The sequence below is a fragment of the Malus domestica genome, chromosome 09 (assembly GCF_042453785.1).
Source record: "Malus domestica chromosome 09, GDT2T_hap1".
Taxonomy (NCBI): domain Eukaryota; kingdom Viridiplantae; phylum Streptophyta; class Magnoliopsida; order Rosales; family Rosaceae; genus Malus; species Malus domestica.
The window spans coordinates 23,687,632-23,714,242 of NC_091669.1; the positions used below are offsets into that span (position 1 = coordinate 23,687,632).

General features: G+C 38.8%; 2 protein-coding genes across 2 annotated transcripts; one reads left to right on the forward strand and one right to left on the reverse strand.

The window, feature by feature from the left end:
* Positions 1 to 7,213: 7,213 nt before the first annotated feature.
* Positions 7,214 to 8,133, forward strand: LOC114823126 (probable polygalacturonase At1g80170). Its single transcript, XM_070804455.1, has 4 exons — positions 7,214 to 7,239; positions 7,426 to 7,534; positions 7,610 to 7,726; positions 7,912 to 8,133. Exons 1-4 carry the CDS (start codon positions 7,214 to 7,216, stop codon positions 8,131 to 8,133), a joined length of 474 nt encoding a protein of 157 aa, XP_070660556.1.
* A 5,011-nt stretch (positions 8,134 to 13,144) lies between these two features.
* LOC139187848 (uncharacterized) lies at positions 13,145 to 13,588 on the reverse strand. Its single transcript, XM_070804456.1, has one exon. The coding sequence runs from the start codon at positions 13,586 to 13,588 to the stop codon at positions 13,145 to 13,147; it is 444 nt and encodes a 147-aa protein (XP_070660557.1).
* Positions 13,589 to 26,611: the final 13,023 nt, after the last annotated feature.

The window sequence follows — 26,611 nt, forward strand, 5'->3', positions numbered from 1 at the left end:
AAAAAAAAGGGGGTTTCCGGAATGGTGCGGATTGCACCATATGAAAAAAATAATATAAGAAATAATGGGTGGGATGGTGCGGATTGCACCATCTGAAAAGAAAAGATATATATATAAAAAATAGTGGGTGGTGCATGATTTAATAAAAAAATAATAATAAATAAATAAATAAATAAATAAAAAAGGGATGGTGCGGATTGCACCATTTGAAAAGAAAAATATAAAAAAAAAATATAGTAGGTGGTGCATAAAAATTAAAAAAAAATAAAAAAAATGCATTGAGAGAAGTAAAATCCATTTTATTTATTTCTCTGGAAAGATTACATAAAATTGCATTCTACATGCAAAAAAAAATAAAAAATTTACAAATGTGCAAGCAGCAAATATGAGGGGGCTTTCATTGATCAGATGGCGCCTTATCACTCGGCGGAACTCCGGGAAGAAGAGGAGCCGGAGGTTGATCATTGGGAGCTTCATTACGCGGTACAGCCCCAGAAGACGAAGGCAAATGCTGTTGGTACAAACCCACAAACCTATGATGATGAAGTAAAATCTGACCATTGGATTCTTGCATCTGGTCAATCTTCCTCTTCATGTTTGTAGCATAGTTATGCGCAAGCCTGTGTAACTGTTTATTCTCATGCTTGAGCCCTCTAATCTCCTGTTTGAGACTCATCACTTCAGCCGCCAATGATTCAACTTGAGGGGTTCGAGCAAATAGGCGTTGGGCCATATTAGACACAGAACCTGCACACTCCACACTGAGAGCCAGAGAATCCTTAACAGCCAACTCATCAGACCATTTGGAAAGCAGTCTGTTATCTTTGGGAGTGACAAGGTTCCGGGCCACCACCGCAGCGGTCATATCATTCTTCATCACCGAGTCCCCGACGGTAAGAAGACCAGTAGGGGATATGAAGGATGGGCGCCATATTTTGTCTGGAGAAGGCGAGACTGCCTCTTCCACAAGATTCAAGTCAAAACGACGGTCGGAAGGTCCAGACATTTTCAAAGTGTTGAAGAAGTGCAAGAAAGGAGTCTCTACAAGAAAAAAAAAATTCAAATATGCTTTGAAACGAACTGCATGCCTCTATAAAAAATCAGCACTCGACAGGATTTCAGAGATCGAAGAGGCGAGCTCAGAATTCGAGGAGGCCAATTAAAAAATCAAAGAGGCAAGCTCAGAAATCGGAGAGGCATCTTGCTTTTCCAGACGTGTCAGCACCCGTCACACGCAAACTCAGCTTTGCGGAAATCACGGGCAATTTGTCGAAGCGCCGATCCCAGATATCGAATAGGCGCCAGTCTTTTTTAGCCTCGTGAACACCTATCACATGCACACTCAGCTTGGCGAAAATTACGGACAATTTGTCGAAGATTTCTGATAAAGAAGAAAGCACGTGAAGCCATACTGATCAATCACTCAATGGTTGCCGACATGAGTGAAAGAATAGTACCTCTACAGGGATTAAAAGACTTCCTATAACTGTCCACCTTCACCCTCCATAGCAAGGCAGACATACAAGCCTCGACGGCCCTTTAGGAAATCACAAGTCCGATTCAAGATCAAGCGTCCACCATATTTGAATCAAATCCAGTTCAAGAATAAGCTGTGGAAAACTAACAATTGGAGGAATCTAGAAAATCCTCCAACCCAGTTCAAGATCAAAGCTGTGGAAAGTCAACAAGCGCAACAAAATACGTGCCGATTCATCCACTACCAAAGCCAAAGATCATCTACCACATGAAGCTCCTTGTGGTCCAAATTTCAACCTTCAAGATCAAGTCTCGACGGCCCTTGAAGAAATCTCCAACCCAATTCAAGATCAAGCCTTAACGGCCATTGAAGAAATTTCCAGCCCAATTCAAGATCAAGCCCCAACGGCCCTTGGATCGACATCTACAATAAGGGACTTCAAAACACATCTCCTACACATGACAAGCACATGTATACGACACGCCTTGAAGTGGGGGCATTTGTAGACATCGAAATTTCGGTAAATAAATGTTAACCGATAAATCAAAGTTTCAGCGCTCATGTATTACATAAATTTTACACGTAGCGTGTGTCTAAACAAAAAATCGAGAATCATCGGAAAAGTCATCAAACAGGACACGTGTCAACACCTGACATAAACGACTTATTTCATCTGGAATATTATATTCAAAATTAGGCCTTGGAAAATTCTATAAATAGAAGCCAATTTCATTCATTTGGGGGAGGAATTCATATTACACCTTGAAGCTCTGAAGCTCTGAAACTCCGAAACTCTCAAGCAAATCCCGAAGGATCAAGAAAGCCCTTTTCGTTCTTCATCAAATCCTCATTCAAGATCAAGCCTCGATGATAGGAGCATATTTATGCGACTTAATTGGCTTGTTCTTGTGCGTTTACGTTGTGTTTCTTTAGTTATTTTAGTGTTTAAAGCCATTTTCATTTGTTTGTAGGTCTTAATAACAACCTTGGCAAGAAAAGTGCATTTTGGTGCATGTTGGATCAATATTGGGCTCAAATGGATTGCATGCATGAGGATGGACGTTTTGGGCATATGTGTGTGCAAGTGTGTGTGTGTAATTGCAAGGATAAACAATGACAACTCATACACATGCAAAGAAGCCCACATGCAAAGTGAAAGACTCTAAGTACAAAGTATGCAAGAAGATGCATTTTGGAGGCCTTTGGAGCATGTTTCGGGCTTGGAATGGATAGCAAATGCATGGGCCAAAGTGGATGGACGAATTTGAGAACTAAAGAGGCCAAGAATGTGAAGAATTAGTGTCCAAAAGATAAAGAATTCAGCCCAAAAATTTGTCACTCCAAGTTGCACACTCCTTGCCATGCAAAACACATAGAATTCCCTTTGGATTCCCATGCCATGCTTGATCACTCTTGTCCCCTACATAATTTCTGATTTCATGCTTTAATTCATTTAATTATTTCACTCAATTGCTTGATACCTCTTGTTCCCTTCACCCATTAGATTTTAGACAACCTTTACATCCATTACATGCACCAATTGATGCTCCATCATTCACATTTGGAATCCAATGGCATGTGTCACACATGTTGTTGCACCTTTGACCCATTTGTTGACACATTTCACCTCCCTTTCCATCTCTATGCAATGTACACAATCATTCATGCTCCCTAGCTGCAACACCACTCCATTTTACCCTTCACACTTTGCATCATCACTTCATTTTCACCCTTGGACCATTGCACACCACACACACCAACTTGCCATGCATTTCATCCCTAGCCTAACCTGATTTTCTAAGGTTTTTGGGGCCTATAAATACATGTTTACACCCCTTGGCCAAAGAATAATCCCCCATATTCATCATTTTATCACAGAAATTCGTCCATACACACCCTAGGAAGCAAAACACCCAAAAAACACCATTCTAGTGCCTAGAAAACATAACAGCCACTCCACCTTCTTCCACCCTCTTTGCCTAGTTCTCCACCACCTTCCAACCATCAAACACTCTTCCACACTCACCCTAAACCCCTCCATATCATTCCCCATCCATTCTACACCATAAATCCACCCAAAAATCTGTCCACAAGCTTCATGCCGCAACAAGGAGGAAGGGAGATCCATTGATGCACTTGCTTTCCAAGTTGGAGCATTTTAGGTGTTTTCTTTCCTTTGATTTTAATGTCTAATTTTATGTATCTTTGTATTGCAAGAATGAGGAACTAAACCCCCTTAGTTGGGGGGTGATTCGAAACCATGTACATGCTTGCAATATGATTTGATTACATTCAGTTGTTATTTCATAAGTTGCGGATTCAATTCGTTCATCTACTTGATTGATAACTTATTTGTGTATGTTGATTGAGAGTGCACGCTTAGTTTTCATGCATGAATATGATGCTAGATTATGAGGGAGTTTCACCTAATAGTTACAATCTTATAATCACAAGTAGTGAAGGTCGCTTGAAAACGATCGCGTTGAATGAATTCTTGGCACTAGTTTCATGCTCATCATAGTAACGAATGCCTCGTCAACACTTATAGTTCTCATTGTGCTTCATGATTCTTGATTGTATCTTTATTGTGCTCATCACGTAAGGAACCTTTGAGGAATGCTTTGAATTGTTGTATGCGCTTTTCCATCCAATTCATTAACTGAAGGAGAACTTGAAGGTTAATTTAAGCGTATCTAATTAACTTGGGGTGTTGAGTTTCATAATTTATTGAAAGAACAACTGAAAATCATTTTGTTTGCAAGTGTGTCATGTGTGGAGAAGAACCTCCTAACTAGCCTTTTATCCATCCTTTTCATCCAAAAACGTTTTACAATCTGTTTTGTTTTAAAGTTTCTGTTTTGTTTTCAATTTTCGTCCAAAAGAAATCCCCCTTTATTTTGAAGTCTTAGATTAGTTAGAAAGTGTTTTGATTTGTGTTTCTAAGTGTTTTGATTCAAGTTTTCATCCAACTTCGTCCAAGTTCTTGTTAGGTTCTCAAAACTGCCCAGAAAGTGGTTTTTAGGCAGTTTTGAGTCATTAGGTTGCTATTTTGAGTTTTATGTTTGTTTAAGTATTTTAAATTATAGTTTTGCATTCTTTGAGTCTAGTTTAGTGTTTTAAATTTTGTTTTTATGTTTTTAAGTCAGTTTCAAGTGTTTAGCAATCCCTCCTAATCCCCGGCCTAGAACGATCCCTACTTACATACTTTACTACAATTGATAAAAAGAGGGTTTAATTTGTGTGTTTAGTTATTTTACGCATCACTCGACGGCCCTTGAAGAAAGTCGTTCTTCGTTCATCATTCTTCCAAGATCAAGCCCCGACGGCCCCTTGGATCAACAATTATCCACCTTCAAGATCAAGCCCCGACGGCCCCTTGAAGAACTTCCACCAAATTCAAGATCAAGCCCCGACGGCCCTTGAAGAAAGTGTTCTTCGTTCTTCGTTCATCATTCTTCTAAGATCAAGCCCCGACGGCCCCTTGGATCATCAACATCAACAAATCCACACGTCCAACCGTTCTTCAAGATCAAGCCCAAAAGCCCTTGGAGATCCGTTCATCACTGTTCTTCAAAGATCAAGCCCAAAAGCCCCTTTGAAGATCCGCTCAAATCCACCTTCATGATCAAGTCCACGGCCCTTGAAGAACGTTCATCCTTAGATCAAGCCCAACGGCCCTTTGGATCAATCGCACATCCACAAATCAACACCTTACGAAGATTGAATCAAAGGATCAAATTTAAGAGAGATTGTAACCCAAAATCATCAAATACAAATATTTGTTTGTGCACGTTGTTCTTGTCGCTTTCGTTTCAGGAAATTTTCGTGTTCACAGTGACATACAATTAATTATAAGGAAAAGTAATGAAAATTGTTTGAAAACTTTGAGTTTTAACGATAAAGACAAAATAAAGGGTAAAGTGAATAGTATCAGGATTAACATTTTAGTGTAAAAATATGGTTTTTCGTTAAACTGAACAGTACTGGGAGTTTTTCGTTAAAGTTCCCTTAATTATATGGTCACACTAGCTACCTTTATTTATCACACCTCATTCTCTGTTTGCTGGTATTGTTTGGTGTGTGCGCGTGGATAATATATATCAACATATTATGTTACATTTAAGGAGGATAATGTAGTTGTCTATATCGATATATTAACAAAACAAATGCACTGGAAAGGCTTTTATTAAGGCGTGGAAAGCTGTTTGTCGAGCTACCAAATATAATGTTCCAACCCTATCTATACCACCTGGAACGTTCTTGCTGAGCCCTACGATGTTCCAAGGTCCGTGCAGCTCTCCTACGGTTAATATACAGGTATAACTTATGTGTTACATCGATCGTCACTTATATATTATTTTTCAAGTACAAAAACGTTTTGTTTTCCTTAGGTTTATCAAGAATGTTGCTATATTCTCACCATCCATCAAATATTTAGGCTGTACATGGTAAGAAAAAATAAATTAGTTTAAGATATCGCCCTCTTCAATTTCAAATATTGGCTTCATCCCTTGTTAATAGGTATTGGCTTCAAGTACACTACATTTGTAGTATTCAATTTGTTTTTCTTTTCTTTTTTTTATCCAAGCTTGTTTAGTAAACTGACTATACTATTGATTACCAATCATAACCCATGTAACCAACCAAAGTCATGAAACGGCAGGTTGTTGGAGATATAGTGGCCCCAAATGATCTTAGTGCATGGTCTAATCATGATGTAAAAACTGGCTTATTTTCTCCGAGGTCAATGGCCTTAAAATTGAGGGAGATGGAGTAATCGATGGACGAGGTGATATTTGGTGGTCACAGGCTCATAAGCCCGGCGTAAGACCCACTGTAAGTTTATCAACATTGATTTCAAATTGCATAAGAAATGTTCTTTTGTGGTTGAGAATCAGAAATGTTCTTTAGTTACTTGGTGACAAATACTTATTTTTGAATTTATTATTAACAGAGAAGAATAAATGAATTGGTTTTTAATATTTAATATCAACTTTGATATTTTACTTTACCTATTTGAGGCATTGATATAATTTCCATTTTCCTTGGGTGTCAAGGCATTGGCATTTTATAACTGCAATGAGCTTGTACTCAGTGGATTGACACACGCCAACAGCCCAAGAAACCATATAATTATATCCAGCTGCAATGGTGTAACCATATCTCGCCTCCAAATAACAGCACCTGGTTCGAGCCCTACACTGATGGAATTGACATAGGTCAATCCCGCAACGTTCAGATACATGATTGCAGCATAGGCACTGGTATAACTCAGCGAAGTTTGCTGCTATACATACATCAGTATAATTTATTCCCAATATTGTGCAGTTTAAGCTTCTTTGTTTTGTTTGATATATCTTTCTTAACTCGATCATAGGTGATGATTGTGTTGCTATTGGAGGAGGTTCCTCATATGTAAACATTAGTAGACTGCAATGTGGACCAGGTCATGAATAAGGTTTTGTCCCGAATAGCCTAAAATAAACTTCTAATAAACTTTATTTTAAATCCTAGTAATTGGTACCCTTAGCATATAACGATCTTTTTATTTTTTATTTTTATTATAATTGAACGTAGCCTACTCCTACCCATCACCTTATACCCACACTCACCACCTACAATGCACAGATACAGGCACATCTGTCGCTTATAGCATGCCGGATATGCAAATGGACACGACATGCCTCTGATATGGTCAGATACGTATCTGGATCAACGATGTACAACGTTTGACAGATGGATACGGCTATCCGACGGTTCAGGTACGAGTATCCAACAGTTTGGATACGGAATACCCCCAACCTTAGCTTTTACTTGTCCTCAAGCAAAACATAACTCAAAAACAAAAGAAAAACTAGCAAACTAAAAACTTACACAAAACTTATAAATCATGCCAATCAAGTTCCGACATTGTTACATTTCATGTGTAAGTGTAATACTGCTTGCAGCATTGGAAGCTTAGGAAGAGGGGGCCTCACAGACAATGTCGAAAAAGTATATGTCCGAGACTCTGTCTTGAAGGGGACAAAAAATGGATTAAGAATCAAAACATGGCAAGTAAGAATACTAATTCTTAATATCATATGAGTTGTTAAGTTAATCCTGATATAATTGGTGTTGTGTTTCTATTAGGGAGGATCCGGATATGCGAGGAAGATATCATTTGAAGGAATTACACTCGATACAGTTGCCAAACCTATTATCATTGATCAGTTTTATTGCGATCAGCAGCCACCTTGCCAAAATCAGGTAATAATCTACAATTTTAAGACTTTTTGCACAATAAAATAAAATAAATAAATAAAAACTTAAAACAAAATGGCTATCGAACGACCTAAAATTTTATAAACTAATCCAACAAATACAAAGAGTTATATAAATTACGATTTAATTTTGTTGCTGTAATTTTCTCAACTTCATACTGTATGGTGCAGTCGACATCGGCAGTGAAAGTAAGTGACGTTTACTTCAGTAGAGTGCATGGGACAACAAGCACAGATAAGGCCGTCGAATTAAAATGTAGCCAAATCGTTGCTTGCACCAACATTGTGCTTACTGACATAAACATTGTTTCAGCATCACCTGAAGACACTACTACTGGCGCTTACTGTTTCAATGCATATGGAAGCGCTGGTCCAACGGTTCCCCTTGTCTAGTGTCTGTTACCGAATTAGTATAGAATTAACATGAGTCTTCTTAAATCTTCAAAAGTCCATAATATTTTTGTACAAGTCTACATAACTCTTTTAAATTCTAATTTGACTACACACCCTCAATGTGCAACAAAAATTTACTGTTATAATGCACATTTCATGGGGTGGGAGATAGAATCGCCCAACCGACTTGACCGACCAAACAGTGCAAAAAGTCGGTTCTTCACCAAAAAATCAAGTCATTTAGTTTCAACACGAAGCGAACTGATAACTGAATGACTATTTATCATGTCACAATTAGATGACTAAACGGCTTCTAAATTTATATAGTGAATAATTGCAAGAATAATCTTTCTGTTATAAAAATGTAAAAGTTATAGAGAGATAACCTTTATTCGGGACAGGAACGAAGCAGTTGCAGAGTATTATACCAACACAAGCTGTTGCAGAGGAAGTAATGTATATTATTGCTATTAGATATTTTTCTTTTCCTTTTTTCTCTCTGCTTTGTTGAACATTCGTAAAGCTCTATTTATAGAGCATCACATGGAAACAAACAAAAACACTGTTAAACATATGACATGTTTACTGTATGCATGTGGGCATACATATTATACTATTTACAACACTCCCCCTTGGATGCCCACATATCAACATCAGTTGCCTCATTAAAACCTTGCTTGGAAAAACCCTGTGGGAAAAAACAAACATAGCGAAGGAAAAAGATTACAACTTTATCCGGATGGTGTTAAGCATGCTTATGTTGCCTCGTTAAAACCTTGATAGGAAAAACCCAGTGGGAAAAATCCTAAGCGAAGGAAAAAGAGTACAACATGCATGTATCATGGATGCTCCCCCTGAATTGGATCTCCCCCTGATTCTGCATTCTTCAAATTTGTAAGCCGACGTAATCCGATTCCCTGAACCAGCTTCTGAAATATGCACTTTGGTAGAGATTTGGTGAACAAGTCTGCTAAATTTTCATTGGAACGGATTTGTCTGACTTCAATAACTTTAGCCTTCTGAAGCTCATGTGCGCTGAAAAATCTTGGAGATATGTGTTTAGTCTTATCACCTTTGATAAATCCTTCCTTCATCTGGGCGACACAGGCTGCATTATCTTCATGGATGATAGTTGGAGTGTCTGTCTTTGAAGGTAGACCACATGAATTCCGGATGTGATGGATCATTGATCTTAACCAAGAACATTCACGACTTGCTTCATGTAGAGCAATTATTTCCGAATGATTGGAAGATGTTGCAACTAGCGTTTGCTTCGTTGATCGCCATGAAATTGCAGTATCTCCATTAGTGAACACATATCCATTTTGTGAGCGGGCTTTATGCGGATCGGAGAGAAAACCAGCATCTGCGTATCCAACAAGGATTTGTTCATTTGTGGGCTTGTCTGAGTAGAAGAGACCCATATCTGTTGTCCCACGAAGGTATCGTAGAACATCTTTGACTCCCTTCCAATGACGAATTGTTGGAGCAGAGTTGTACCTGGCTAACAAGTTAACTGAAAAAAGCTATATCTGGTCTAGTACATTGTGCTAAATACAATACAGCACCTATTACGCTCAAATATGGTACTTCTGGACCAAGGACCAGTTCATCATCTTCCTTTGGACGGAATGGATCTTTCTTAATGTCTAAAGAACGAACGACCATTGGGGTGCTAAGTGGATAAGCCTTGTCCATGCCAAATCGCTTCAGTATTTTTTCAATGTAAGCTGATTGATGGACCAAAATTCCACTAACACAATGCTCGATCTGCAAGCCTAGACAATATTTGGTTTTCCCAAGGTCTTTCATTTCAAATTCGCTTTTCAGATATTCAGCAGTTTTATGGAGCTCTTCAGGAGTCCCAACTAAGTTCATATCATCAACATATACTACCACTATAGCAAATCCAGAGTTGGATTTCTTAATGAACACACAAGGGCAGATGACATTGTTGATATATCCTTCTTTAATCAAATACTCACTGAGACGATTATACCCCATTCGCCCAGATTGTTTCAGCCCATATAGTGATCGCCTTAATTTGATTGAGAACATACCCCGTGGTTTGTTTGTTGCTTCAGGCAACTTAAGTCCTTCTGGGACTTTCATATATATGTCAGTATCTAATTCTCCATATAGATACGCGGTGATGACATCCATAAGTCGCATGTCAAGTTTTTCTGAAATCACCAAACTTATTAAGTAACGGAACGTAATTGTGTCCATTACAGGAGAGTATGTCTCCTCATAATCAATTCCAGGTCTTTGTGAAAAGCCTTGTGCAACGAGTCGTGCTTTGTATCTAGCAATCTCATTTTTCTCATTGCGTTTCCTTGTAAATACCTATTTGTAACCTACGGGGTTTACATCAGTTGGGGTTTGGACTACTGGTCCAAAAACACTTCGCCTTTCCAAGGAATTTAATTCTGCCTGGATTGCATCTTTCCACTTAGGCCAATCTTGTCTCTATTTGCATTCATCAATAGAGCGGGGCTCAATATCATCACTTAATATGATTTCAGTGGCTACTGCGAATGCAAACATATCGTCAATGATTATTTCATTCCGATCCCACAATTCATTAGTACATGCATAATTTATGGAGATTTCTTTGCTTTCATGTACTTCTGTCTCTTCAGGGCCATTTTCTTCTTCTGGAAGTCCAGAGTCATGAATTGTGGATTTGTCATTTACTCTCTCTTCCTGAATGATTTCATTTGGATTCAGTTGTGCCCTCGTCTTTCTCTTTCGAGGGGCTGAATCTTTTGAACCTGGTGGTCTACCACGCTTCAGGCGTGCACCAGATGAATCATTCGCTGCCACTTTATTTTGTCCAACAGGGACATCAATTCTGGCAGGTGCATTTGCAGCTGGTATATGCGATTTTGTCACTTTCATAGCGTCATTAAATGCATCTGGCATTTGATTGGCAATGCTTTGAAGATGAACGATCCTTTTCACTTCATTTTCACATTGAATGGTTCGATGATCAAAATGAGACAAGGTGGGAACAACCCATGTCAATCAGCAAAACGACCTGTAAACATATCACCTGTCAAGGGTTCCAAATATCTAATAATAGATGGTGAATCAAAACCCACATAAATTCCCAGTCTACGCTGAGGTCCCATTTTAGTGCGTTACGGGGGTGCAATAGGCACATAAACAGCACAACCAAAAACTCGTAAATGTGAAATGTTTGGCTGATGTCCAAACACGAGTTGTATTGAGGAGTATTGGTGGTTGGCTATAGGTCTCAATCGAACCAATGATGCAGCATGTAGAATGGCATGTCCCCATGCAGAAACTGGCAATTTGGTTTTCATAATCAGAGTACGGGCTATTAACTGAAGCCGCTTGATCAATGCTTCTGCTAAACCATTTTGAGTATGGACATGAGGAACAGGGTGTTCAACATCAATGCCCAATGTCATGCAGTAATCATCAAAGGTTTGAGACGTAAATTCACCAGTGTTATCAAGTCGGATTGATTTAATGGGATAATCTGGGAATTGTGCTCGTAACTTAGTTATCTGAGCAAGAAGTCTCGTAAAAGCTACATTCCGAGTAGACAAGAGACAAACATGTGACCATCTGGTGAATGCATCAACCAAAACCATAAAATATCGAAATGGTCCACAAGATGGTTGAATAGGTCCACAGATATCCCCTTGAATTCTTTGTAGAAATGATGGGGATTCAGCATTAACCTTTAGTTGTAATGGTCTAATTACCAACTTCCCTTGAGAACAAGCCTTGCAAGGGTTATCATTTGAGATAGCAATGTCTCTGCTCAATAATGGATGTCCATTAGAGTTGGTAATGATCCTACGCATCATGGTGGATCCTGGATGACCCAGACGGTCATGCCAAAGCATGTAAACCTTTGAATCAATGAACTTCTGGTTCATGATAGTATGTGATTCAACTGTCCTTATGTATGTATAATATAATCCACTCGAAAAACCACGCAACTTCTCCAATATACGCTTCTGGGTATCATTGGAGGTAATGCATAGATACTCCACATTTTTTGCACTTTTCGTTTCAATGTGGTATCCATTTAGACGTATGTCTTTGAAACTCAACAAATTTCGAGTAGATCGAGTAGCATACAATGCATTTTGTATGGACAATATTGTTCCATTTGGTAACATAATCTGGGCTTTCCCTGAGCCTTCAATCACATCTGAAGGTCCTGATATTGTTGTTACCCCTACTTTTGTAAGCATTAAGCTTGAGAAATACTTTCGATCACGAAGTATTGTATGTGTGGTTGCACTGTCTGCAAGACAAATATCTCCGCCATTTCTCATGTTTTGAGAATAACCACAGTTTTTATCCATGCTTTCTGAGTAAATGGAATCACAGTTAACAAACAATTTATAACAGGAAATTTACATGCCATTTTTATTGAATCTGAAAAACTAGTTTTAGACAACAAGTTCAGCATAATAAAAGTACATCAAACATAAACGATTTAGTCGGACCGATATACTTCATTCCCCTTTTCCATAATGAAATCTGAAACATCTAGGTGAGTTGCGTCAAATTGCCCTGATAAATCAAACACTGGATCAGGTATATCCATTGGTTTAGCCTTGTCGAGAAAATTGGTCTCGACACCCTTCTTCTTGAGGGAGGCTTGATACAACTCCACCAGATGTTTTGGGGTACGACAAGTTCACACCCAATGCCCATTGCCACCACACCTATGGCAGGCTCCTTCAGAGTTCCTGGGAGCATTGGTCATGTTAGCTTTGCCTTTGTGACGATTCACATTTTTGAAGCTCGGGCCATAATTATGCCTCTGAACCTGGTTGTGAAACTGACCACCATGGTTCTTGCCTTTCCTATTCCATCGACCTCATTTGTGGCCACGTCCTTGTTTATGATAATTACCACCAGATGATGTGGCGTTCACTTCGAGGGAAGCAGCATTTACTTCTGGGAATGGTGCAGATCCAGTAGGTCGGGAATTATGGTTTTTCATCAGGAGCTCATTGTTCTATTCAGCTACCAGGAGCACAGATATCAGCTGGTTGTATTCAGTGTAGCCTCGCGCTCTATACTGCTGCTGCAGGAGCACGTTATTGGCATGAAATGTGCTGTAAGTCTTTTCCAGCAACATTTCATCAGTAATGGTATCCCCACAGAGCTTCATCTGAGAGGTAATCCTGAACAACGCAGAATTGTACTCCGCCACTGATTTGAAATCCTGAATTCTCAGGTGAGACCACTCATAGCGAGCTTTTGGAAGAATCACCGTTGTCTGGTGATTGTATCTGCTTCGCAAGGCCTCCCAGAGAGCTAACGAATCTTCAACCGTTAAGTACTCACTCTTTAGTGCCTCATCAAGATGGCGGCGAATAAAGATTATAGCCTTCGCCCGATTTTGAGAAGATGAGCTGCTTTCTTCCCTAATGGTATCTCCAAGATTCCCTGCTTCCATATGGATCTTGGTATCAAGTACCCAAGTAAGGTAATTCTTCCCGGTAATGTCCAGGGCAGCATATTCAAGCTTAGCCAAGTTCGTCATTTTCTTTTCTGAAAGAAAATGAGATGTGTAAGAACTTGCAGTAATATGTATTCCTAGAGGAATGTGATGTTAGAACTTCTGGTTCTTACAAATTTTTCATTTTGATCTTCAGGCCAAAATGATAAGCACTCGAAACTTCTGGCTCGAGATTTTCAGGGTGAATGAGAAGGGCGATTGTACCGCACCATTCTCATTGAAAGAATGTAACATGGAATGGGCGATTAGTCCGCACCACTCAAGTAGCAAGAAAATTGAAATACGCAGAGCAGGGTGGGCGATTATACCGCACCACCTAAAATTGCAATGAAATTAAACAACAGGTAAATTTAAATTTGGAGAGCAAGGAGGGCGATTATAAAATTGCAATGAAATTAAACAACAGGTAAATTTAAATTTGGAGAGCAAGGAGGGCGATTATATCGCACCACCTAAAATTGCAAAGCAAGGAGGGCGATTATACCGCACCACCTAAAATTGCAATTAAACAACGGGTAAATTTAAATTTGGAGAGCAAGGAGGGCGATTATACCGCACCACCTAAAATTGCAATTAAACAACAGGTAAATTTAAATTTGGAGAGCAAGGAGGGCGATTATACCGCTACACCTGAAATTTGCAGTAAAAGTAGATCTGCAGTCCAAGATAGGCGATGATACCGCACCATCTTGGATCGCAGTAAGATGAAATTTGCAGTTCAAGATGGGCGATTGTACCGCACCATCTTGGATTGTAGTAAAATCAATATAAATACTATGTTAGTAATCAATATCCAAACCAAACAAGTAATCAAAGATGTATGTAACCGCTAGTTGGAGAACTACGAGCAGGCATGGAGCAAATAGTTCGTCGCGAGGATATACCGCACAGTTGAGGCAGATGAAGAAGATGAACAGGAAAAACCTTAGAGGAAACATTTTTTTTTTTTTTCGTTCGACGGAGAGAAATGAGAGAATGATTTCCTTTATTGTTTAGTGAATGTAAATGAGACATGGTTATACTTAGAGACTCGTGCTGATAACGTGTTATAAAAATGTAAAAGTTATAGAGAGATAACCTTTATTCGGGACAGGAACGAAGCAGTTGCAGAGTATTATACCAACACAAGCTGTTGCAGAGGAAGTAATGTATATTATTGCTATTAGATATTTTTCTTTTCCTTTTTTCTCTCTGCTTTGTTGAACATTCGTAAAGCTCTATTTATAGAGCATCACCATGGAAACAAACAAAAACACTGTTAAACATATGACATGTTTACTGTATGCATGTGGGCATACATATTATACTATTTACAACACTTTCAATGAACCTAAAAAATAATCAGTTCAAATTATGAGAAAATACTGTGAAATAGTCCAAGCAAATAGTTAGTATATATTAAATTATTAGCTAGTTTACGCTCAAATGCTTCTTCTCAGTATATATGTATATAGTCTCCGCATCTCCAGGAAATACCACTAACTCTTTACTGTTTCAATGCCAATGGAAACGCAGGCTCAACAGTTCCCCTATGGATTGTGGATTGTTTGTTGCCATAATTGGCTAGAATTTTCAACACTGTTGATTTCTATAATTAGCTATACAATGGAACATTTCAATCACTACCAATGAAATTCTTATCCTTTTCCTCATAGCTTGAAATCCAATCACCACATAATATCGGTGTCAATTACTACCTTTAGATTCGTAGCTAACACCTAATTGAGGTACTGACATGGCTCAAAACTTTTATACCTAAAGGCTGTGTTTATTTGGCCTCGTTAGATAGGATTAGCTAAGATTGGCTTAGGTATTGTCCTAGTCCCTTGTTTGGTGCGAGTAATGGACTAGGTTTAATGGGACTAGACGAGACTTGCACTCGCTAAGGGCTTCAGTACTAATACCATGCAAAAGGTTGGGATTAACAGTCTCGTTTCATCTTCCCATTGTTTTCGCCCATTTCAGTGAGAACCCTCTCTATTATGAACATCTACTCCAAGCGTTGCAGGATCTTGAGTACCTCGTTGTCTTCATCGTTTTTTAGCTTCTACTGCAGAAGCGATTTCAAGGCATCATTGGCTTCTAAAATCAAACCCAAGAAGTTGGAAAAGGGCGATGAGGATTGGTTTTTCTCGCCATATGTGACTTGGGCAGTTGTGGTAGTTAACTGGGAGAAGGGTGCAGTGGTGGTGCGGGGAGGAGGAGGCTGTGATTTTGAGGGATTCGAGGGAATCGATCTGGGTTTCAAACGGGATCCAATTTTTGCTTTTGTCTTTATCTTCTACGTTTTTTCTTCCAGATCGATTCAGTTTGGAATTCAAACACAATGGGAGGGATTTGTTTGTCGTGCATTATGGAGCTCTCCAGCTTCTAGAGTTGGACGGAGAAAAATAGGGAGAAGGGAGGGAGAGATGAAGAAGACTCTGGAAACCAAAAATAAAAAGATAAAACGAATAATTAAGTATTAAAAAGATATAAATTAAATAAGGTTAATCGTAGTTTACTATCTTAAAGTTTTTTTGTTTTCAACATTTGGTACATAAAGATTTTTCATCCCAGAATGGTACATAAAGTTATAGGAACACATCCATACATCCGTTAAAGTTGCTGTAAATTTTCTGTTAACTGATGAAGTGACATCCACGTAAACAATAATTGAACGTCACGTTGATATTAAAAAAATTAAAAAATTAAAAAAATTAAAATATAACAAAAACTAAAAAATTAAAAAAACCTTTTGGGCGTCTTCACCCTTACCCCTTCCGACCCCCCTCCCTTCTCTCCTCTGCACCATCGTGCTTCACAAGCGCGTCTGCAAGCTTCAAATTTTCCAGCTGGACAGCCTCTGCACAGGCCATGAGTGTGGACGCCGGTTTCTTGTGAGTCAACCAGGACCCGAGGCGGAGTCGGAAAAGAAATCAATTTCTAAATAAACCCAGAAATTAAAACCCAAAAAAGATAAGATCTTTTGGGGAAGATCTCAAATAGAATCGGTGCGTCTTCCGATTGGGAAAAAATATATACGGAAGAAACCGCAGAGAGACAGAGAGGGAGGAATTAAAGAAATTAAAAACAAAAAAAATTAAAACGGAACAAGAAGGGAAAAACTGGAGGAGAAGAAAACGAGAGGGAAGAGAAGAAGTTAGGGTTTTATAAGAAAGTGGAAAACAGTGTGTGTGTGTTAGAGAGTGTTAGAGAGAGAGAGAGAGAGAGAGAGAGAGAGGGATTTTGGTGGGTGATACAGCGCCGGAACTAGACCCAATTGAGGTCTTCAATCGCTTTCTTGTGCTCTCGGTATCCGACGACGAATAAACTGGCCGGTACGCCGCCAAGCCCGGAATAAACGTGAGGTCGTATTCGGAATCGTGGCTTAAAACTCGATTCCACTGGGAATTGGAGAAGCTCATCGAGGTTATCGACGATGACTCAGCCGGAAATAGAAGAAGAGGATCGTCGATTGAGGGCGTATCGTCGCCGGTGTTGAGCTCAGAGAGCATGCTCTGACCCACCCGGAGAGATCCGACGGGTTGTAATGGACGGTGTCAGAGAGCTGAGAAATCCCATCTTCCTGAGCCGACCCCATGACCATTTCGAGCTGCTCGAGCTTCTCCGCCACGTCGGCCATGTCGTTGGACCAAACCTTGTACCCCAAAACGGCAAGCAGCTCATCCATGTCACTGCCGGCACTGTACCCGTCTTGGTCATCTTCCCAAATCTTGGCGTTGCCGTTCAGGGCGGAAAACGGTGGTGATGAGTATTCTGGTTTGGAATTGTTTTGACGTGCAGTTACAATTGCACAGCCATCGCGGTGATCTTTTTTCTAATTTTATTATTTTTTTAATTTTAGTTATTATTTTTTTAATTTTTTTAATTTTTTTAATTTTTTAATATCCACGTGGCGTCCAATTATTATCCACGTAAATGCCACGTGTCACAGCGGTCCCGAAATAAATTATCGGTGGCGTGGAAGTTACTAAATTACCTTTGGACGTTGAGATATAATTGAGTTATGTGGTGGTGTCGTTTAAGTTTAAATTTACTTGGACAAATTCTAAATTTTTCCGAAGTTTTGGAACACTTAAGACTCAAAGTGTTTTCTTTGGTTTTGGTTGGTGACCCACGTGGACCACACACACACACACAAACTCTCCCTCTCTCCCGTGCCTTCTCTCTCCCCTTCCTCACGGGTTTTTCAGAAAATCCGCACAAAATGTACGGACGAACTTCAAAACGAACCATACACGCACAGATCGAGAGTTCAAAGGGCACCATTGTGTTCCTGAGGTTCATACGAGTTGAATGGTACCATTTTTATGTAAGAACTTCTTCAAAAACTCGTGAAAACCCAAACCCGATTTTTGTCACCATTCATGCAATCGTAAAATCGTGTGTTTTTTGGGATTTCAAGCTCACAGGAAGCTTTAGGAGGTTCTCACGAAGCTCATAGTGGTTCCTTGAAAGAAATTGGAAGTCAAATCATCGAGAACGACGGGTTTTAAGATTTGTCAGAATATCAAGGCTTTTTCCGGTGGGTTTCTAGTGGTTTCAGGGCTCGACTCAGGTATGGTTTTGTTCGTCTTGGTGAGATCTTCAAAATGGTTCAAGTTTTATGAACTTTGGTGTTAAAATGAGTGAGAAATTAGGGTTAGAAACTTTTCCAAAAATAGGCGAACAGTCGCCGACGTCTGGTGACTTGTCGAGGAAGAAGAAGCATATTCCGTCAGTTTTGACAGAATATGCTAACGGCGTAAGGTAACACCGTTAGTTTTTAGACGGAATATCCTAGATTTTAACGGAATATTCCTGACGACATTAACTGTCGCCGTCAATGTGCCAGGCAAGTACCTGCGGGTGGGCGGCGCGTTTGGCTGTGCCTTAGCCAGCGCGTGAGGGGTCGAAATTTTTTTCTAAAAATATGGGGATATTCGTGAGGTTGTGTAGATCTCGTTGATATATTCAAACAGCCAATTTGAGCATTATAAGATAAGTTATTAGCTAGTATTGGTTATGTGCTTTAAATTAACGTTTTTATAGTTGTTTCTCATATACGGGAGACTTATCCCGAGGACGAGCGCAGTCAAGGGCGACTCGGGGGCTATAACCCTTCGACATACCAGTGAGTGGGCTTTTGGTTTTTAGTATATACTTATATACTTGATATTTTCCCAGAAAATGCGTTTAAATGAAAGTATGCCTTGAAATGCCATGCATATAAATTTATGTTCAGTATATGAATTAGTATATGATGTATTGTATATAATTGTGATGCTGTGGACATTTAGGTAAGCCCAAGTGAGTTTATGAATTTATTTCACCTGAGTTTATGAATTTATAGATTTCTGCAGGGGTTCCGGCTAATATATTATTTGCCATGAATTTATTTCACCTGAGTTACTTATTCTGTTTTATACTTGGCATGGCATACTTATGTTTATGGAGATGTGAAGCATGACTTGAATATATCTATATATATTTATAATCATATTCTATTTTTGGGAAAATTATACATGTTTTACGGCGAGGGGTTAGAGCATTTGATAATGAAATGATTTTTAAAAAGCTTTGTTTTTACCCACTCACGTTTTATGTTTTGCGCCCCTCCAGGTTTTAAGTTGACTTACTATTGGTGGCATTTAAGGATCTCGGCGATTCTGACAAATTATATATTTAGTAGGATATCTTCTGGTACTGTATAACTAGTACTTGTCCTACTGGACTGCACCTAGACTGTCTATGCTCTGATTAGGAGTATTTACTCTTGTATCTCACTCCTAGCACTTTTTGCTTATTTGTGCACATTAGTAGTTTTCGATTTTTATTTATTCGTATATTTCTTATCCTTATCGGTTCTGCACTGTGCACATGGCTACGTCACCCTCACGTGACGGCCAGCACACCTCGATCTCAGTCGGGGTGTGTCAGTTTGGTATCAAAGCCTAGGTTTGGCAGTCCTGTATATCTTGTGAATGATCTAATTATTATGATGTCTTCTGTCGGAACTATGCCGCCTCGTAGAGAGCCACGTCACTCAAATGAGCCTAGTTTCCCTGATATTGCTCAATTAGGGGAAGCTATAGCTAATGCCATTCAGTCTTCATTCCGTCTTCCTCAAAGGACACCTCTTGAGACTGTGTATAATCTGAAACTGAATCATTTCATGGGAAATGAAGGACATGAGGGAGCGGAGAAGTGGCTTAATCATGTCAAGAAGACTTTCCTTATGATGCAGAGTCAGGGGATTCTTCAACCTGATAGGTGGGTCGAGATGACTAACTGGTTCTTGGGTCCAAAACCTGCATCTTGGTGGAGACAGGAGTCATATTAGATGCCACCAGAGGTTGTAGCTGATTGGGAAGTGTTTAACCAGTTGTTTCGGAAAAGGTTTATTCCCCCTAAGTATATTGATCGCAGGAAACAAGAGTTTACATATCTGAAACAAGGAAAGATGTCAGCGAATGCGTATTACAGGAGGTTCACTGATTTCTCTCGATATGATCCGGAGGTTGCTGCTAATCCGATCGAGATGCTCCGTCTTTTTAGGTTGGGTACTAAGAAGAAATGGCGTTCTATAACGACATTGACTCCCTGTGCCACTTACCAGGAGTTTTATGAGGTTTTACTACGGATTGAGGACTCAAAGAACATGCCCAGTGAAAGTGAAGATGAAGGAGAAAAGAATGTGAACCAGAGGCGAGATGATAAAGGTAAAGGTCAATCATCTCAGGGACCTTGTAAGACCCAGAATTTTAAGAGAAGTGGTGTCAGTTTTAGCTCTTCTAGTGGAGGTTTGAGCTCTAATGTGCAGAGGAAAGGTGGTAGATTCTCTGGAGGCTCGAAATTTCAAAGGCAAAGGGACTTTGGTGGTTCAGGTGCTCCGTTATGCCGCAGGTCTAATAATAGGCATTTTGGAGAGTGTAGGAGAGGCAGCAATGCATGCTATGCTTGTGGAAAGATGGGGCATAGGGCTGCACAGTGACCTTAGAATCAGCAGAGGCCCCAACAACCTTCCTTACCACCACCTGCGCCGACCTAGCAAACTTTAGGATTTAGTGGTTATGGCCAAACTGGTCGTGGAGGTGCTTATCATTATCAGGGCGACGTCGTTCTTTATGCTACAGGGTAATATTAGTACTCACAGGACCCTGATGTGATATAAACTAGCACTTAAATTAAACCCTTTTATTGACAATTGTAGTAAATATGTAAGTAGGGATCGTTCTAGGCCAGGGATTATGAGGGATTGCTAATCTACTTAAAACTGACTCAAAAATATAAAACTAGGCTTGAAAACACTTAACTAGACTTAAAAAACTCAAAACAAACTAAAAAGACTCAAAACATCACAAAACAATCAAATAGACTTAAAACAAACTCTAGGGAGTTATTTGGACGAAATTTGGCTTTTACTTGACTCAGAATACTTAAAAACAGAAGTTTGGACAAATTCTAACTAATTTGACTTAACAAAGTAAATGGGATTGGGTTTTGGACGAATTTGAAGTAAAACAAGTAAACTAAAGACTTAAACAAATTTTGGCACAAAATTAGGGTAAATGGATGGGTGATAAGCTAGCTAGAGGGTTCTTCTCCACACATGACACACTTGCATACAAATCGATTTCCAGTTGCTTTTCCAATAAACCATGAACCTCAATGCCCCAGATTAACCGTGAACAGCACTAATTAACTCTCATATTTTCCTTAAGTCATTGAATTGGATGGATAACGCATCGGCAACCCAAATTATTCTTCAAAAGTTCCCTACATGAACAACATAATAAAGATACAATCAAAGATCATTAAGCTTTGTAAAAATCATAAGCATTGACAAAGCATTCGTAACTATGATGAGCATGATACTCCTACCAAGAATTCACTTAAAACGATTGTGACTAGCAACCTCCACTACTTATGAATATAAGTTCATAATGATTAGGTGAAACTCCCTTATATTCTAGCATCAAATTCATGGATGCAAACTAAGTATGCATCCTTAATCCACAAACAAGAATAAGTTTTGAATCAAACAATTAAGTAAATTGCATTCACGATTTATAGAATCACAACTAGAAGTAATCAATTCATATTGCAAACATGTTCATGGCTTTGAATTTCCCCCTAGCTAAAGCGAGTTTAGCTCCTCATGTTCGCAAAACAAAGATACATAAACTTAGACATTGAAAACAAAAGATTGAAAACACCTAAAAACGTTCCAGCAATCCAACTTGAATGGCAAGCACGTCCAAGGGTCCTCCTTTTTCTTCTTTGCTGCGACACAAGGTATGGGTGAAGGTTCGAGTGAAGAATTGTATGGGAGAATGGTTGAAAGTATGAATGGTAATGAATGGTTGAAGGAAGGCTGCGACAAGGAACTTAAATAAAAAATAGCCAAGTATGTCAAAACCCTAGGGAATTAAGGCTAGGGTGCGGCTGATGCGAAAGTTATCTTAACACACAAATTAAACCCTCTTGTTGTCAATTGTAGTAAAGAATGTAAATAGGGATAGTTCTAGGCCGGGGATTAGGAGGGATTGCTAAAACACTTGAAACTGACTTAAATATGTGTAAACAAACTTAAAAGCATAAAATTAAACTTACAAGACTCAAAACAAAGTCACAAGACTCAAAACAGATTATAAAGACTCAAAACTGCCTAAAAACAACTCTAAGGCAGTTTCTACCACTAACACAAAGTTTGGACGAAAATTGACTTTATCTTGACTTAAAACACTTAAAAACACAATCTAAAACAAGTACTAACTAATATGACTTAATAAAATAAAGGGGATTTCGATTTTGGACGAAAATAAGGAAAACAAAGCTAGAACAATCATGAAACTCAACACCCCAGGTTAATTAAGTCCGCTTAAATTAACCTTCAAGTTCTCCTTAAGTTATTGAATTGGATGGGAAAGCACATACAACAATTCAAGCATTCTTCAAAAGTCCTTTACGTGAACAGTACAATAAAGATACAATCAAAGATCATTAAGCATCATGAAAACTATAAGTATTGACGAGGCATTCATTACTATGATGAGCATGAAACTCCTGCCAAGAATTCATTTAACGCGATCGTTTATAAGCGACCTCCACTACTTGTGAATATAAATTTGTAACTATTAGGTGAAACTCCTTTATACTCTAGCATCATATTCATGCATGCAAACTAAGTGTGCACTCTTAATAAACATACACAAATAAGTTATCAATCAAGCAGTTAAACAAATTGAATTCACAACTTATGAAATCACAACTGAAGGTAATCAATTCATATTGCAAGTATGAACATGGTTTCGAATTCCCCCCTAGCTAAGGGGGGTTTAGTTCCTCATATTTACAAAGCAAAGATAAACAAATTTAGACATTGAAAATAAAAGAAAGAAAACACCTAAACGCTCCAACGATCCCCGTTGGACAGCATGCACGTCCAAGCACTTTCCTTCCCTTCCTTTGCTATGGCACAAGGTGTGGTGAGTGCTTGGTAATGAGTGGATGTAATGTGTGTACTGGATGGATGTTTGGTAATGAGTGGATGTAATGGGTGTAGTGGATGAGTGTTTGTAGTTGTAGGTCAACACACTTGCACACACACATGCTGATTTCTAGCCTTCTAATCTTCAAAAACGTCCATCCTTATGTCTCCATGCTTGCACTATCCAATCTTGGCCCAAAAATGCTCCAAAGTGCTCCAAATAGCACTTTGTTGCCAACTTTGTTATTTAAACCTACAAACACATGAAAATAGCTTAAAGTACTAAAATAACTTGAATTAAACTAAGTAAATGCCAAGACACAAGCTCACTAAGTTGCATAAATATGCTCCTATCAAATTCCCCTACACTTAGCTTTTGCTAGTCCTCGAGCAAAACAAAAGAAACAAAACGAAACAAAACAAACAAAACACAACCTAACCTTCCAACATTTGCCTCAGGGATTTCCAATGCACATGACATATTAAAAATCATCATTCCCACAGATTTTGGTTATCTTCACACTTGAGCAAAAACTTAATCACAGTCACTACTTACCAGTTCACAATTAACCAATTAAAACAATGTTTTGAATGTAGTAACATGCCTTAGAGAATTTGCTCAATTCCTTACAAGATACTCTCTATTTTCACACACATTTTCTGACTACACACCCTATACTAGTATATGTGAGAAGATTAATGTAAACACGAAAGACTAGGACTCACATATGTTATAACAAAGAAAGCAATTTTCTGAAGTTATTAAGCATGTTTAGATATGATCTCATGAATGGAATGCTACTACTTAGATGCGAGAACCAGTGACACCATATGCTCATACCAATTTCGAACTCCACAAATTGAAACACACAACACTCAAGATTGAAGTCAAGGGTTGTAACAGGGCTTGGGGGTAATGGCTAATAAAGAAAGGATAGGAATAACAAACATTCTTAAAGTGATAGCAAGCAAAGCAATGAAATAGACACTTGGAATTCACTTTAGAATGCAGAATCAACTTTTAATTACAAAGTGAAGATTCATGCAACACTTAGGGCCGAATTCAATGTTTTGGACCCTTTTTTAACAAACTTTTTTCTCTTCACTCTTTTTTTTTTCTTTTCTATCCGTGCCTTATTAACGACTTTGGCGCACACACACACACACACAAGAATCACTTCCCCCACACTTGCTTTATGCAATACATTGATAAAAAAGGAGTTCATTTTAAGTCATGCTTTATTATGCTTCAAGAACAAGGGTATGGATGGTCCTAAAACTAGGCTAGTTAAGGATAGTGTGGTTTAACAAAGAACATAGGCTTAACAAGGCTTAACGGGGTTAAACTTAAACACATAATGAAATAGGGGCACGACAATTTGGCTTTGGTGGTCACTACACAACTTCATCTTGAAAATGTGTTATACAAATCAATAGCATGCTTTGAATGAAATAGGCATGAGTTCTAGCATTTGGAACTAAATGATGAAATGCCTTCTAAGTAGCAACCAAGCAAAGAATAATGAGATCATGCAACGACTTTAGAAAACAATGATGCACAGATTATTAACTCTCCAAATAAACGTTTAGGCTCAAGTCTCACAAGGTTGTAGCGTACATTTGAGTTCCTTCTTTCAACCATGTTACAAAACTGATTTTTCCTTTATGATTGCATGTGAATTCATAAATTATAACCACAACCAAGCATACACCAAAGAGTAAATCAAATTTTCATCCATGTTTATAACTCTCTTTAACAGTCATGTAATTAAAAACCAAATCCTCATCATTGTGTTGGAAGGTACCCTAAGGCACAAATAAACATACAAAAACAACTCTTTTTGGGTTTTTCAAAACAATTTTTCAAATGTTTATGAGATTTTCGGATTTTTATATCAAAACACACTAAAACACTCCAAAACAGCCTAAAAAACACTTAAAACAGCAAGGAACAACACTAGAAGTAATGGGTGATAAACTCCTACAAATTTCATGCTAAACAACTTGGTTACCCTCCCCCACACTTAAATCAAACATTGTCCTCAATGTTTCAAGCATAAACTCACACAAAAATAAGCAAACAAACAAACAACGAATAAACATGACAAGTATGGCAAAGTAAAAACCAGACAGAGTAGAGTTTAAGAATGCAAATCTGGTTTTGTAGATAGATGATCTTGTTGACTTTCCACAGCTTTGATCTCGAACTGGTTTGGAATTCTGAGCGAGGACTATGAGAGTTCCTTGGTTTCAAATCAGACTCATTCTGCTGGGTTGATTTGATTGTGCAGTCTGCATTCTTCTCTGCTTGTTTCTTCTGCACAACAGGCAGACACGAGGTAGAGGTGTTGGTCTGTTTCTTTCTTCAATCTTTCCAAGTACCCACCTTTTGCTTTCTTTCTCCTTGTCCCTAGCTGAGGATGAATTGGTGATAGGAGCATATTTATGCGCCTTAGTTAGCTAGTTCTTATGCATTTTTCTTATGTTTTCTTCGTTAAAGTAGTCTTTTAAGCTACTTTCATGTGTTTTCAGGTTTAAAGGACATATTACATGAAATGATGCAATTTGGAGCTATTAGAGCAAAAAAGTGAGCTTGGATTGAAAAGGACATGCTTGGAACACAAGTTGGGATGAAATTGACGAGTTGAAGATTTGAGGTTTCCTACTTGAAGTAGGAAAGCTAAGCCTAAAAGTTTCCATTTTGGGTTGATCTTTCCTAAACCGGAATGGCCTTGTGTTTGAGCAACATTAGAAGGTTCCGAAGCGTTGGAAGACACAAAGAAAGGTGTTAGAATATTTTCTCATCCTTGCCGTGGGTTAGGGTTTAGTTTCTCTTGGTTTTGGGCTTTTTAGAAGCCCTATCCACACTCCCACTAACCAGCCGCACCTTCCCATTCTAGAAGCCCTATTTTACAAACCCTAACCTTAGCCCACTTAAGTAGCCACAGCTAAACCCTAGCCCATGGTCTAATCTGATTTCTTTAGGGTTTTAGGTGCCTATATATATGTGTTTTACATCCTTGCCGCAGGATCTCTTGACACAATTCAGAAAATAGAAAAAACAGCCACTCCCATTCCTTGCTGCAGCCACCATCACCCTAATACCTCTTAGCCGCCACTTCTCCATCCATTCCAGCAACCTTCCATCCTTGCCGCAACCATTCTACACCTCCATACACCACCCATACCCCTTGCCGCACCACCATACTATCCTAACTCCCTTCCAAAACCAAAATCACATCCAAAAATCCCCTAAACCCTCTCTGCCGCAGCAAGGAGAAGAAGAAAGAGGAGCTTGACGTGCAGAAATTCAAAGTGGAATTGTTGGGCGTTTTAGGTGTAATCTTTCTTATGTCTTCGATGTTTCAATTCAATAAACTTTGTGTTGTGAGTATGAGAAACTAAACCCCCTTAGTTGGGGGGTAATTCGAAACCATGTACATGCTTGCAATATGATTTGATTACATTCAGTTGTTATTTCATAA